General features: G+C 29.5%; 1 protein-coding gene across 5 annotated transcripts in view; it reads left to right on the top strand.

Annotated features, from left to right (window-relative positions):
- The window catches only part of sp3 (phosphatidylinositide phosphatase spermathreecae), a 32472-nt gene extending 16502 nt beyond the window's left edge, over positions 1 to 15970 (top strand). For 3 of the 5 annotated variants that reach the window (XM_074114064.1, XM_074114069.1, XM_074114067.1), the window contains 5 exons: positions 114 to 520; positions 9206 to 11765; positions 12721 to 12849; positions 13657 to 13789; positions 15471 to 15970. In XM_074114064.1, the coding sequence (XP_073970165.1) occupies positions 114 to 520; positions 9206 to 9242 (444 nt within the window). In that variant the 3' untranslated portion in view covers positions 9243 to 11765; positions 12721 to 12849; positions 13657 to 13789; positions 15471 to 15970. Of the gene's footprint in view, positions 1 to 113; positions 8290 to 9205; positions 11766 to 12720; positions 12850 to 13656; positions 13790 to 15470 lie in introns of those variants that run through there. The other 2 variants (XM_074114065.1, XM_074114068.1) reach the window with 1 other exon arrangement.
- Positions 15971 to 17033: the final 1063 nt, after the last annotated feature.

Below are 17033 nucleotides of genomic sequence, written 5' to 3' on the forward strand. Positions count from 1 at the left end.
TTAGAATTTCTTAACGAATAGTTGTTTTTATAGTAGAAGAATTTTTCACATTCGATTTCTAATGTAAAGCGCTATCTCTCTCATTTATCTAATATAAATTGTTATGATTCCAGGTCAGAACTTTCTCACATTCATCTGGTGAAGTTGACGATCCAAAGGAGCATTTAAAACCAGACGATGGTAGTGTTTATCCTATACCAAAAGGTGATCTCACACTAGGCGTTGGAAGTTGTATAAGTACATCGCAGAGTGAAAACGCCTTGAGAACTTTAAAATCTGGATTTTCTTCGGCTGCTAGTTCAGTATTGTCCAGCCCACAAGCCGTATTATCACCACTTTCAAGATTAGCAAAAGGTATGCAAAATCTTGGTGCAAATTTAGATCCTAGAAAACTGAAATCTGGAAGTGGAATCAGTTCATCACGAGGTGGTGGTGCTGGTGTTAGTGGTCAGACGTTGGAAGCATCACCAGAATCAGCAAGGTTGAAGGAAGCGTGGGCTGCTCAAGGGTGTAAATCAAGGTTAATTGCTGTTTAATTTTTTTTTGTTTTTTTTTAAAAAAAAGAAGAGGTAATATTAAAAATATATTTCGTTGGAAAAATTTTGTTTATCTGACAAAGTTGTTTTAAAACAAACAGAAAGTGTATGAAATTAAATTAATGATATATTTATTAGAAATAGCTAATAATTAGAAAATAGTTATTAATTTATTTGATGATTTTAAAGTTCCTAGTTGGTAATTTATATAAAACAATTTTGTCAGAATAAAAAATTAGCTTCATATTTATATCGTATTCCTTAAAAGATAAAAAGGCAAACATAATTTTTAAGATTTTTACCAAGTTATGCTCATCCCATTGAAAAATAAAAGAAAAAAATGTTTCTAATAAACAATGTCTGTAAGAAGATGTTTTAAAAAGTGAAATTATTAAAAATTATGATTAACGTTTATTGAAAAAGCGGAATATTGGCTTTTCGAAGTACTGACAATAAGTTACTTGTCGCTAGGTACTTTTTAAAAGTTTATTTATTTTATTTTTATGTAGATCAATGAATATTCAGAAGATTTTTAAGATAAAACCCAATGATTTCGTTTTCTTAAATTAACTGACAAAATTTAAGCAATTTTGTTTTATCTTAACCCTTATTTTTATCTCAGCTGTAACTCCTCAATGTGTCACCATACTTTTTTTTTTAAACTCCTTTCAAAGAAAAACTTACATTTTCGATTTTACCAGAAACATTCATTTTGAAGTTCTCTTCAATTTCCCTTTAATCTCAGAGAAATTTGTGTGACCCTTGAGTTATTTAACAGAACAAAACTTTTTTGCGATCGTCAAATTTGGCGTAGATCTTGAACATTCCTTTATCTAAGAGGATTTGTTGAATCGTTCACTGGTAGGTGCAACTTGTGGGACGAAACGGCAAGAAAGGTCATTATTTATGATCTTTGGTATGGTTAAAACATTGTTTGTATGCACTTAAGTACTAAATTGACGGATTTTGCTAGAACGTTTTTCCTGATGTTGAGTGAGACGATTTCTAAATTAGAGAAAGTTGATACTGGCACGAATAATTTTTTTTTTTCAATCAGAAGATCAGTTATTTCGTTGTGATTATGTTGGCAGTTTATATAGCCATAAGCCTTTAATGTTGGAATTGAGGGACCGCCAAGAGGTTAATGTCGTGTAAAGTTTGTGATGAAAAACGATCGCTTAACTCTATGAGATCCTCCCCTCAGCATTCCTTAGCTACCTTTTATTTTGTTATAGTTTAGTGTAGCTGGGACCACTGGCAAGGAATCAAAAATTTTGCTTAATCATTCTGACAGCAAGGGTGACTAGTGTGAGAGTTGTTTGTGACGAGGTAAATTCGTTTCTCCCATTTCGAAATTTGCCTTAACGCTAGAGAAGTTGCAGAATTCTGGCTACATTTGCTGTAACCTGGGTAGGAATGCCGATATGACGACGTTCTGGAGTATTGTATTAAATGAGTTTAAAAATTAACGATATCTTGTTATGTGTTGTTCTCGATTTTTATTTCTGGAATTTGTTAAAAGCTGGAGTTTTGTTTCGATTCTTCTTCAGGCATTTTGATTAAAACTGTAAAATTGGATAAACAATTTCAAAACGGTAATAATTATGGTATTTATAGTGGTGTTGTTTGTTGAATCACGAAAAATCTTCCAAGTTTCTATGCCCATCTTATTCAGATGTCCAAAAAATGAATCTTGTGTCCAATCTTCGTGAGGCGTTTGTGTTCAAACTGTCGTATGTCACAGTCTTAACTATCTTCGGCAGTTTCGGCACATGCTGACTTTCAGCTGAAAACAAAAAGCCTATTAACATTGTGCAAAATACATCATATATTTTAACCAATATTGCATGTTTCTACCTACATCGAAAACTTTTATAAACAGTTCCCATTTTTTCCTTTTTCGGTCTGTTATTATAAGAAAATGAATTAATAATTAGGTATTCAGAAACATAAATTTCTCAATATTTATTTATTTTATAAGTGAATGATACGTAGTAACTGGAAAAAAATTCACCGTTGCGATACACTTTTTAAATCAGCTGCTCTTTACCATCCATCATTTATTTATGTTCCATCGTTAATTATCATTTTTAATGATTTAAAAACTTGTTCAGCCATTCTGAGGTTTTCAAATAATTATTACATACTTGAATTATTCAAATCAAATCCTAGCTCTTTAAAAGATAGTAATTCAAATGTATACCAGGTAATTGATAGATTATCATTAATATATTTCTTTCAAGTCAAGCAATTTGTAGAAAGTATTATAAAAACTATTTTAATAAAATATAATCTTTTAAAACCATTTTATTGAAAACATTAAAGCAATTTTAAAATAATTATTAAAAAATTCTAAGAGTTTCATTAAAAAAAAAAAAATGTTATTTTTATAATGCTTAAATATAAAAAATGCTGGGACTCATTTAACTATGAAATCAAGATTTTTGTAGCAGTATCTAAACTCAGTATTTTACTATCTTCTGTATAACTCTGTCATGATGTATTTAAAAATATCTTTCTCTTTATTATATTTATGATGCTGGGGTTTAAATTGACCTAGTTAACATTACAAATTTTATTTTTTCACCGTAGACTAATTGACCTGCTCCTTTAGCTAAATTGCATTCGCCTGAGCTTGCCCTTTTATTAAAAGGCATAAAATAAGCCTTTTGTTCTAGATTTATTCGATTTATTTCTCCATTTTCATCCCTTTGTCTTTTCTTATCTTCGTTTTACTTCGACTTCAATTCTTCTTAACCTATTGAATATACTATTTCTTCTGTCTTCTTTGTTTTTTCTTTTCACAATTCTAATCTTATTTCTGTACACCAACTGCCTAATAAATTTCAGAAACTAAAATTTACTGATACAGTAATCCTTATATTTTCTTCTTTATTGTGAGTTGCACCGACAATGTCTAGTTGCTTCATTTCTTACGCCAGTGTTATTTCCTAACTCTAATAAATTATCAGTAAATATGGTTAACCCTGTCTTGCACGGGCGGAGGTGACTGGCAAACGTACTCGTACATTACTATAAATTTCCCATATTTCCTAGTAAATAAAAACCCAGGTGTAGACGGGAAATCGAACTCAATACATCATAGCTTTGCAGGCATCGCTTCTAAGCGTTGAACGTCAAGCCCACCTGAAAAAAACAGGTATTACTTTTACCGAATTTTTTTTTAACAATAGTATTCTGACAATTGAATAGTCTACAGCCCTCTGTCACTATATCAAGCCCCTTGTACTCGTACAAAAAATTCTGTTGTTAATAAGAGGCACTGGTGTTATCCGTTAACTTCACAGTATGAATCTGATTTTTTTTTTTTTTAGTCTAATAAGCCTTTCTTAAATCGGTACTTACTTCATTGTGATTTTTGATTCACACCAATAATGTTGCTATAGTTTTAGAATAGTTATTTATAGAAAGATTTCCAGTCCAATCATTGTTTAATTGCACGTTACAATGATGATAAAAGTTCTGTAGTGTATAGTTTAAACTTTATTTCCGACGATAGTTAAATGACATGTAATAATGTTGGATAAATCGAAACCTAACATTATTGTCCACTCAAATCAAATGAATATCTTCAATAAATTTGTCATTTTTAATGGCTGGTCATTAAAAATTTCTTTCTTCTTTAAACCTGTTTATACTAATTTCTTTTTCGTTTAACTGGTTTTACAGAAATCAAAACAAAAAAAAAATTAACAATAATTATTGTTAATATTAATCATAGTGCCTGAGAGCCGTATTTCTCTTTGAAAAAGAAAACATATCCCTAATAAAATTATTTAAAAAGTAACTTAGCCATTCGTTCCAGGTATTTTTAAGAAATTTTGATTCCCCTTTTTAAACATTTTTATTTGACTAAATTTTTTTTTCATAAGTTTGTTGAAAAGGTTCTGGAAATTGTTTATGTACCTGGTTTTTATATCTACTTTTTAAAGGTTCTTTAATGTTTTTTAATTTTGATATAAATACGAAACGAACCTCTGTTTTTCAGAATATAACCTAACAATTACACATCTTAAATTTAAAATAATTTTTTATATGTAGTAAAATTACAAAATTAGTTTACCTTATTTTATTATAAAATACAAAAGGATCTCTAATTGGTGTAACTGTGGTCAAAAAGTAACCTGACATTGGTATAAAAAACATTTTAATCGCTCTTAAGACTCACCTGTATTTATTTATTTACAATATGAGTATTTACCACCAATATAACTGAGTGACTGACCCATCCATTCGAGCTATTTTAGATTTATCTCTAATGAACACATGCTTTAACTTTTAATTATTTTTCTATACCTATGAGACAGAAAATAATGTATAAGACAATCTTTTTATGGATAAGTTTACTTTTACGCAAATAGCTCTAGCCTTGAACATTTTGATGTAAGAATGAGCTGTTCGAAACCTTTTTTACTTTCCTGAACGCGAATTATGTTTATTATAAAAATCGAGAAATAATATAAATTAAAAATAACCAAGTACAAGTTTTATTAAAGTAATTAATTACTTAATTCACTAGATGAATATTATTATCCGAATTGGGATGTTTTTCTAACATCTTGCAAACCTCTGGTAACATTGAAATTTTCTAACTCATTAAAACATCTGAACATTTTTATCTTTTCTGTTGCTTAAAAAAGGGTTGATCCAGTTACCCCCAGTTGGCCAGATGCACCTGGTCCCCCACCTATTTCAGTAAAAAAAAGAAAAGATTTTTATCTATGTGAAAGTTTTTTTTATTTCATCTTAGTCCCAACTGAGAAATAGAAGAAGGAGACAACTAGTCACATTTATACAGAATATTCTGGTGCATTTTAAGGTATTTCATTTACAATTTGTTTTTTGTTATGTTTTTTTATTCATCCCACAGTTACATTATTAAAATAATAAATCGTACTACAATGAATATGTTATGATCTATATGTTTCTGTTTGTTAAGTTTCTATTTTTTATTTATTTATTTAAAAAAAAATATTAAGCCCGTTTGTTTAAATTAAAGAAATCATTATTATTTTGGAGCTTTAAAGAATCGAAAACAAAACTGAACGTAACTAATAAAAAATATTCTTACTTAAATTATTGAATGCTACTTTATTTGTTTCTTATTATATTTAATAATTGAATTGACAAGTTTTTAAATAAAGTAGTCATAAATTTTCTGTATACATTGTAGAGAATTTATTTTCATGTATGTACCTGCAGGCTTTTCAGTATTAACTATTTATTAAAGCATTGCTATGTATTTAATTACTTAATAATCATTAAAATATGCTGTAGGTTCTGTGTTGTTGTATAATACATGAATTAAGATGGTGAAGTATAATAAAAATTATAATGTTAATATTTATTTAGTTAAAAACTTTTGAGTAATATTGTAGCTAAGCACTTAATTGCACAAAAATTATTTCTTTCATTTATTTATAAAACTAAGTTAAATTGTTTGCTATTTGAGCTGGTTACTACTATTTGCATTTGTACATGTTTTGATGTAGTTTTTAACCAGTAATGAAGGTTTGTTCCAATTAGCAATTTATGATAGTTGCTTGCTGGTTTGTGATTATTTAGCACGTAAGTGCGATCCTTTGTTCTCGTTTGAATTTGATTTGAATCTGGTCTGATCTCTTCATTTACTTTTGCAGTCCCGAAATAACTTTAGCGTCATTTTTTGAAACCTACCTGCTGCACGTAAAAATTGCATACTCAACTTTTTTTAGTAAATGGTTAGGATCCTGATGGAACATCCGATAAAAAATTTGATTCGTGTACAATTACGAAACTGTTATCAAACCTAGTAAATTCCAATTTGTGATGATTACATTGAATGCATATGCCGCCCCTAATTGGTTTTGAATTTGAGTTTTGTTATAATTACTTTGCACACACCCACAAATTTCGTAGAATTTTGCATGGTATGGTTCCTATTTAATCAATGATCAGTTAAAACTTGCGTGTTTAGTTGTAACAGATGAGTAAAAATTAGAAATCTATTTGAATTTTGTTGTAACAAAAGATCTCTCACAGCGCCTGCTCTATACAATCACAAACCAGGTCTAAATTCTATTGGAACAAATTCTATTATGTGCCAAAGAATATCTTTTACGCTTTCTATTGAAGGCTTAATACTTCAGAATTTAGTTTAGGGGACCAAGTTCACAACTTATTTGCTTTTGACTTTGCTTGAAAACACATTGCTCTGGTTTAGCCTATGTTTTGGTTCGGGTGACAGATTAGAAATCAAAATACGGATATTAAATGTAATTAACTACTACAATTTACACTTTTCCTTGTGTTTTTGTAAATCAAGGATCTAAATCTTCAAATAAGTTCACATTAAATAAATATAAATGTTTTTTTTGTTAAATATTACAACTTCCGCTTTTCTAAAAGTTATAAAGATTAAACTTTTGATTATTTTTGGCCTGGCATAAGTTAGGATCTCTGGAAGGTTTGGGCCAACTTTACTTAAGGCTAATTACTTCTTGTTCATTCTTTGTTGTTATTATTAGTATTTAGAATGGGGCGGTTTTGGTATAATGATTATGAAGTGTGGGTCGGTACCTAGGGAATCTTCAGTTTGGATTCCGCCTACTTTCTATTTATAACAAAGAATGTTAATAGTAAAGTATGTGCTTCCGTCCTGGTTCACGATACTTATTTGGTAGTTGGCGAGCAAGGCCTGAAAAAAATGGGCGATTACTTTTAATTTTTTGCTTTATTTATTTTTTTTTAGTCATTGGAATGGGACGAGTATTCTCTGCACATGCTAAATGCCGTATCTACATAAATAAACAATGTATTAGAATACAATACCTAAGCAATAAAACTTAGGCTGCTGGAGCGAAAAGTATTAATTTAATATTTCTGTATTTAAAACAAACATTCCTGTAAATGTAGAGAATTTGAAAAAGATCTCTTAGCCAGTATTATTTTCCTATAAAATAAAATAGATTTCACAAGTCATAGATTTCTAACATTGATCGTTTAGGTTGTGTGGTTCTCCGTCCAAAATCATGATAATATATATGTAAGCAATAGTTAACTTTTTTTAATTCTCCACTTAGATAAGACCGAGATTTCTTGTTATTAGGTTTCTAATCTAATTTCCGTTGTTTTATTTCATAAAGGTAGGCTCAAATAGCAGGCAAATATATAAAGTGTTACCCTAATTGTGATATTTCTTTTATTTAACCAAATTAAATATTACTTTAATAAACATTTAGATTTAGTTCGCTTGAAAAAGAAAATGTAACCAAAGTTGTTGTTTTTATATTTAATAACATCACAGCAGATGACCAGTAAAATAAATAAATTTAGTTTAGAAACTGAGAAACAACTGAAAAGCTATTAATAAATTTTTGGTTTAGAGTAAAAGTAAATTTGATAATACATTTTTCTCATCATTAACCTCTTTTTTTGGTTTTCTTTTCAAAAAAATATTGATTGCAATATTTTATATTTAAAAATAGTAAATAAAGAAAATGAACGTATAACAAATTAAGACTTCCATTATGCAGTTGCATAGTTAAAAAAAATGTTGACCAATTTTCCAGCTTTATAGGAGAATAGCTCTAGAAAAAAAAATGAAAAATAAATTATTTAAAATATATAGTGAAAAATAAAGATTCTTAAAAAAGTGCGTTTATTTCCACATTGTTGTAGTAATGTGCAATTTTCATTTATATTGTTTGCTATATGATTTTCAGTATTCTTAATAAATTCCTAATTTATTGAATCTATTCTTTTTTTTATGGTGTTTGCAAATTAGAATAATAATTGTAAAATTCATAATTAATAAAAGTAAAGGAAATGTGTTAGCATCTACAAATCTGTAGTGTTAGTCAGAGTAGCATGAATGTTTTCCTTCTATCAGACTGTTTTGGTTTTCCATTCATTATTAGAGATTGATTTATCTTTTGTTACAGAACTTGAACTTCACTTGAAGTTTTATGACCGACTATCATTTGAAAACTAAATAATTTCATATTATTATAAATAAGTAAAAGAATGTAAGTAAATATGCCAGGCTTAAGTTTATTAATCAGTAAAGCTTAACAAAAAAGTAGAGCAAATTATAACAAATATTTTCACCAGAAATAACCGTTTCGTGGTCACTTGCGTACGAAATAGTTATTTGTAAAAACTGCTCTGTACCGTGTCTATTATTGTGGAGGGTTGTCAATATAATAACGAAAAACGAAAACTGGCAGAAAATATCAAATGTAATAGTTGTGCTTTAGTTGCCTACATCAGTCACCCAAAAGTGCTACTTTACCAGATTCAATTTTACGGTTGAAAAGTTCTTGATGTTGGCTCTTCGAAGTTCTCTTAACAATTTCACGGTCATAAATTTCAAATTAGAGGATTTTTGGCGAGGGAGTGGTTGGACTATTCTTCATAGTTCGTACCCATTTTAGGATTTAATTTTTGATGTAAATATTTAGCGATTTTTATTTTTGTAAATAGTAAGTAACATCTTAAGTAAATATAATAAGAAAGTAAAGTCATAATAAGTAAAATCTTATAAAAATTGTTTATGTCCTGTATTTCGAACAAATAGTAAAGCAAAAAGTGTTGATGCCCAAGTTTAATGCAAATCATTTTTCATCTTAACTTTCAAGATGTTTAAAAATATAATTATATATTTCTAGGGCAAAGAAAAATACTTTTCAGGGAACCAATGATTAAGGGGACCGAGACCTTCAGGCTGAGACACTTAAAAACCAAGAAGAAAATATTATATAATATGCCATTTCGACTTCACCTTATAAAAACAGCGACATCAGAGAACATTTACAAAGTAAGACCAAAGTGAGAATCTTAGAAAAAAAAAAGATAAAAAATCACCTGAATAAAAACAAATAAAGTTATCAACTGAGACCATTCGTTTTCTTAAAAACTGATATTAAGAAAATCACAGAACACATGTTTACATACAGTATAATTCTTTGTTTTTTCTAATTACCAAAAAGTAACTTTATTAACCTTGTTTATATAGTTGAAGATAATACTGTTTAAAAAAGTGATTCATTTTGAGGAGCATATTGAGCTGACAACATACAAGAAAAATCGTCAACAACATTCATGTTAAATAATTGTAGTCATCACTCATCAGTTTACAGTTGACTATTTGAATGGATATTTCTATATTCTAATTAGATTACATTTTTGGGCTATTGTTCGCAGAGATAAGACTCCACCTACGTTCTTTTAGTCTGAACTGGAGAGACAGTTACTGGGGGATTTTGTGCCGAATAAAAAGTTCAAACTAAAGCTTAATTTTGCTATAACAGGCTAAAAGTACTAAATAATGAGCATCCTTATGCTATTTAGCGACGAAGTATTTATAAAGATTCCAAAAATTCCAAATTCTAGAGATTTTATTGCCCCAACAATGTATCTTGTTCTCGTCAATCATCTGTCACACTCTGTGACCTGGCTTATTTTACTTTTATTTATATATAGTATATAAGGCGCGTCAACATCTGAGGTTGTGGGAGCCAGGAGCTTTTTTCAGTGCACTGCCAGCCTCCGGATGTTGTGCTCTTGCTACAGGCAACTCTGTCCATCACCAGACAGTGAGCTGTAAAAATCGTGTGACAGCTTTGAGAAGGAATAGAAATTCAAAGGGCTAGCAAGTGGATTCGATCCTGTAAACCTAAATTAACAGAAAATCTAAGAAATTTAAATGTAAATAATATTACTTCGTCATAATATGGCGTTTAATATTTTATATAGAATGTCATTCATAAAATACAGCCTCATATTTAACTAAGTATTTAAATACAACACTCATTATAACTTACTATGTACTTATTGATTTTTGTATATCGATAGTAAGGCCTTTTCGATGTGGGAACCATATGGTGGTAACAGTTTTGGAACCTACCTTAGTCGTGCGGTCTTGCTATGTTGATGTTGAATACCGTGAGGGCATAATGGTTGAAATGTATATTGTGCAAAATTCATGTAAGATTCGAATTCTACATCGAAAGAAAGGATTCGCGTGGACACCTCAAACACATTTCTGATTAGTTACTAATTTTACTTATCCTGTTGAATTTTAAATGAATGGACCAACTGATATAGTATTATCACCAATCTCCACTTTATTATTATTTTTTTATTTCTGCTCCATTTTTATCAGCAAAACAGTTATGCAATTTGTCTAGTTTGATACACAGTTTCTGATCTAATAACCTACGAACTATTATATAATCTTACTTGGACATCATGACTTAGGTAGTTTTTTTTTATATTTTAACTTGGTAAATCGTGAAAACAGCATTTTGTAATATTTGTTAAATTGTTCGGTTGAACTTGTATTCAGAACCATACAATTCATGGTAGTGTCAGAGTTTATTACCTACTATGAATAATTAATAACACGCAGAAAGTTAGGTTAGAGAACATGGTTTCGAATCCATCTGCCTGCCCTTAGATTTTTTCTTCCTATCAACTTTTAAAAGTGATAAGTTGTAAAATGTGTAACGAAAAAACATTGTCCTAATGCTGGTAGTTCCCAGATAAAGGCTGCGGTTCTGTACTCACATGTACAATGAAGAATGCACATATTATATTTTTTTATTCACGTCGTTTAAATTTCATTCTCCTGTTCTTCATCTCTTGTTATTCGATTCTGTTTCTTTTAAAATTTGTTCATATCTAAGACCCAGTAAATTTTTTACTTCACCTAAATCAACCTTGTGTTGGTATGAAACGTTTCTTGTTACTTTCAAGTATGCATATTAAAGACGTAAGTAGTTTATAAACTATTGAGTTATTAAACGAAAAAGCTGAGTACAATTTTTCCTATTGGCCTCAATAACTTTATTCTCTTAAGCAAATCAATTATTATTTTTAATTGCCTAAGAGAAACAAATCTATTTAAGTGTAGAAGTTTACTATTCACTATAAACGATTCGAACTAAGGTAAGAATCAAAACTATGTAAAAATATCTGAATGCCTTTTTATTACCTAATTGAGTAGAACTATTAATATAACAATTTTGAATTGAACCTCCTTATAAATAATAATTGTAAACCGAATATTAAGCTATTTATTTTACTTTCTTTTATAAGGAATACTTTAACAAATACTTGCTATCTTCCTGAAGTGGTAGGAAACTGAGGCATCATCGTAGATATTCTCCTGCAGTGCCACATTTTGAGCTTCACAGACTATCGGATTTCTGAACAAAACAGCGATATGTAAGTTTTTTCTTTTTCATAATTGAAGAATGCATGATATAAAATGAACTTGCTTGAATAAGATTTGATGAGGTTATAAAAAAAAAAAATAGTAAAATTTATATTCTGCTCTTAAATTTCATTTCTTTCATTTTATTGATTTATTTAAACTACTAAGGACATTCCCATGCTATCTAGCGGCGGAAGCTCGAACTACACTTTCTAATAGTTTGAACAACTGCCGCTAGAAAGCATAGGCATGCACTAATCTCAGTGTAATTACTGGACATTTCATTATTTTATTTCTTTCTGCAACATACATATACCTAACCTTTCAATTTAATTGAGCTGAACAAAATCAGTATTAACTATCTAAACCGCTTTTTATTCTTTTGTGTAAAAAAAGTTTAATTTATTAAAGAATGCTTATATAAGGTTTCTCAGTAATGTAATTCTCAATAGTTAATTCAATCAGTTATATTAGTTATTTACCCAAATAATAATTTTGTATGTGCTTATCATTATCTAATGAATAATTTTAATAGTAATTATTTTATTTCTAAAAAATGGAGGTGTTTCCTTGGAAAAAAAAGTTATGATAGTTTTTTGTTTTATGTAACTTTTGTAAGTGATATTTGTACATATTTATTTTTGTATGACTAAATATTATTTACAAAGTAATAATGTTATACTAAGTTTAGATAGTTTTGGTTACAATATTCTCAAAATAATCTGATGAACATGTACAGTAGGTCAAAAAAGTATTTATGCACCAAAGGAATAAATGGTAGAAGTTTACCATTCTTGACACTATTCCAACTAAGGAAAGAATCAAAACTATGTAAAAATATCTGAATGCCTTTTTATTACCTAATTGAGTTAAACTATAAATATAACATAATTCTGAAATGAACATCCTTATAAATAATAATTGTAAACCGAATATTAAGCTATTTATTATTCTTTCTTTTATAAGGAATACTTTAACAAATACTTGTTATCTTCCTGAAGTGGTTGGAAACTGAGGCATCATCGTAGATATTCTCCTGCAGTGCCACATTTTGATCTTCACAGACTATCGGATTTCTGAACAAATCAAAGATATGTAAGTTTTTTTCTTTTTATACTTAAAGAATGCATGATATAAAATTTTTTCCTTAAATAAGATTTGAAAGAGTTATAAAAAAAAATAGTAAAACTTATATTCTGCTCTTAAATTTCATTTCTTTCATTTTATTGATTTATTTAAACTACTAAGGACATTCCCATGCTATCTAGCGGCGGAAGCTCGAACTACACTTTCGTAATAGTTTGAACAACTGCCGCTAGAAAGCATAGGCATGCATTTGTCGCAGTGTAATTACTAGACATTCATTTTTCTATTTCTTTCTGTAACATGCACATAACCTTTCAATTTAATTGAGCTGAACAAAATCCGTATTAACGATCTAAACCGCTTTTTATTCTTTTGTGTAAAAAAAGTTTAATTTATAAATGCATGCTTATACATATAAGGTTTCTCAGTAATGTAATAGGTTTTTGTTTTATATAACTTTAGTGAATGATATTTGTACATATTTATTTATTTTTGTATGTCTAATTATTGTTTGCAAGCTAATAATGTTATACTAAGGTTAGATAGTTTGGGTACAATATTCTCAAAATAATCTGATGTACATGTACAGTAGGTCAAAAAAGTATTTATACACTAACGGAATAAATGGTAGAAGTTTACCATTCGCGACACTATTCCAACTAAGGGAAGAATCAAAACTATGTAAAAATATCTGAATGCCTTTTTATTACCTAATTGAGTTAAACTATAAATATAACATAATTTTGAATTGAACATCCTTATAAATAATAATTGTAAACCGAATATTAAGCTTTTTATTTTTCTTTCTTTCATAAGGAAACCTTTAACAAATACTTGTTATCTTCCTGAAGTGGTTGGAATCTCAGGCATCGTCGTAGATGTATATTCTCCTGCAGTGCCACATTGTGAGCTTCACAGACTATCGGATTTCTGAACAAATCAGAGATATGTAAGTTTTTTCTTTTTATACTTAAAGAATGCATGATATAAAATTAATTTGCTTAAATAAGATTTGAAAGAGTTATAAAAAAAAATAGTAAAACTTATATTCTGTGCTTAAATTTCATTTCTTTCATTTTATTGATTTAAACTAGCGGTTCCCAACCTGGGGTACGCGTACCCCTAGGGGTGCGCGAAAGATTGTTTAGGGATACGCAAAAAAAAAGTTATTATAGCGGAAGATATAAAAATTATGCAGATATATTATTAATGAGAAAAACATTATATAATAAATGATTCCTACAAAATTATTATTATAATAGAACTGAAAAACATATAAATTGACAAGAATTAAGTATTCACTCGGTACTGCAGTATTTTTTAAAAAAGTAAATATATTTGTATATCAAAAATTATTAAATGATTTCTTGAAAATGTAAAAATTCGAAAAAATGTTGCTTTAGTTTTGACTAATATTACACATGGCCCGCATATAATTTACTTCTCCTTCATTAACGCTTTGCTGTTTCAATTTACGACCCCTGCAATAGTTATTGGTTTGAAATGATTACCTATTCATAAATGATTTTTTTAATAGGAACATAATATCATATGTATATGTTCTTTACAATACACATTATATTCAGATTGTTTTTACAATACGTAAAATCAAGAATACGATTATTTATTAAAACTGTCCGGCAGGACAGTTGTATAAGAGTTGATCGTCAAAAACTACACGAAAAAGCGTAACGATGAAAAACACCTAACTTTGACAATTTTTTTCTCTTTTTCTATAAAAGATAAAATTCCCTAATTTTCTTTAAAATAAAGGGCAAACCCTCCTTTATAACTGTAATTTTTTTGCAACCACCCAGATCTTTTTATATATATATATATATTGGGGGTACTCACTGAGGAAACAATCAGATAAAGGGGTACACTAATGAAAAAAGATTGGAAACCGCTGATTTAAACTATTAAAAACATTCCCATGCTATCTAGCGGTGAAAGCTCGAACTACGTTTTTGTAATAGTTTGAACAACTGCCGCTAGAAAGCATAGGCATGCACTTGTCGCAGTGTAATTACTAGTCATACATTTTTTTTCTTTCTTTCTGTAACGTACATATAACCATTCAGTTGAGCAGAATCAGTATTAACGATCTAAGCAGCTTTCTATTCATTATGTGTAAAAAAAGTTTAATTTGTTATAGAATGCTTATAGAAGGTTTCTCAGTAATGTAATAGTTTTTTGTTTTATATAACTTTAGTGAATGATATTTGTACATATTTATTTTTGTTTGTCTAAATATTCTCTACAAAGTAATTATGTTATACTAAGTTTAGATAGTTTTGGTTACAATATTCACAAAATAATCTTATTAACATGTACAGTAGGTCAAAAAAGTGTTTATACACTGACGATACAACATTATCTATCAAACTATAAGAGTACTTTTTTTTAAATTGTATTTAATTGCTTTATTTTCTTGAAATAATCAATTAATATTTCTTTATTGTCTAAAAGAAACGAAATCCTTGTAAGTCTAGCAGTTCTTTATCTTTACAAAATTTGAATTCAACGAAAAAAAATCTTATCAAATAATTTAAGCATCATTATTCTACATACTCGTACATCCTTACAAATAAGTGTAAACCACATATTGAGCTACTTTTTTTATTTTACAGGAAACACTTCAAATCTACGTTTTTTTCCTGAATTGGGTGTGATCTCAACCTCTGGCACCATCAAAAATACCTTCCGGCAATCTGCTACATATTTGGGCTTAGAGACAATCGGATTTCTGACCTGAGCTATGTAAGTTATTTTTGTACGTACTAAGTGACTGCACGTATTGAATACTCACTAGACTTATACAGGAATATCTTAGACTAACATTTAACCATGTTGACGACCCACTAGACTTACATAGAACTCTTTCACTCATATTTAACCATGTTGACGACTCACTAGACTTACATGGGACTTTCGTAAGCTCACATTTAACTATGTTGACGTCTCACTAGACTTATATAGAACGCTCCTCACATTTAACCATAAGGGCGACTCACAAGACTTATATAAGACCACCTTACACATACTTTTAACCTTGTTGGCAACTCACAAGACTTATATAGGACCACCTTACACATACTTTTAACCTTGTTGGCAACTCACAAGACTTATATTGGACCACCTTACACATACTTTTAACCATATTGGCGACACACAAGACTTATATAGGACCACCTTACACATACTTTTAACCTTGTTGGCAACTCACAAGACTTATATAAGACCACCTTACACATACTTTTAACCTTGTTGGCAACTCACAAGACTTATATAGGACCACCTTACACATACTTTTAACCTTGTTGGCAACTCACAAGACTTATATAGGACCACCTTACACATACCTTTAACCATATTGGCGACACACAAGACTTATATAGGACCACCTTACACATACTTTTAACCATATTGGCGACACACAAGACTTATATTGGACTACCTTACACATACTTTTAAGCATGTTGGTGACTCACAAGACTTATAAAGGACCACCTTGCACATACTTTTACCCATATTGGCGACTCACAAGACTTGTAAAAGACCACTTTGCACATACTTTTAACCATATTGGTGACTCACAAGACTTGTAAAAGACCACTTTGCACAGACTTTAAACCATATTGGTGACTCACAATACTTATATTGGACCACCTTACACATACTTTTAACCATGTTGGCGACTCACGAAGCTTACATAGGAGTATCTTACATTCACCAACATGGTTAAAAGTGGATGTAAGGTAGTCCTTTATAAGTCTTGTGAGTCGCCAACATGGTTAAATGTGTGTTTAAGATGGTCCTTTCTAAGTCTTGTGAGTCGCCAACATGGTTGAATGTGTTTAGAGTGATCCTTTATAACTCTTGTGAGTCGCCAACATGGTTAAAAGTATGTGTAAGGTGGTCCAATATAAGTATTGTAAGTCACCAATATGGTTAAAAGTCTGTGCAAAGTGGTCTTTTACAAGTCTTGTGAGTCACCAATATGGTTAAAAGTATGTGCAAAGTGGTCTTTTACAAGTCTTGTGAGTCGCCAATATGGGTAAAAGTATGTGCAAGGTGGTCCTTTATAAGTCTTGTGAGTCACCAACATGCTTAAAAGTATGTGTAAGGTAGTCCAATATAAGTCTTGTGAGTCGTCAACATGGCAAAAGTGGGTTTAAGGTAGTTCTTTATAA

This window comes from Rhodnius prolixus, unplaced genomic scaffold (assembly GCF_049639745.1).
Source record: "Rhodnius prolixus isolate KJV_2025 unplaced genomic scaffold, Rpr scaffold_7, whole genome shotgun sequence".
Lineage (NCBI taxonomy): Eukaryota > Metazoa > Arthropoda > Insecta > Hemiptera > Reduviidae > Rhodnius > Rhodnius prolixus.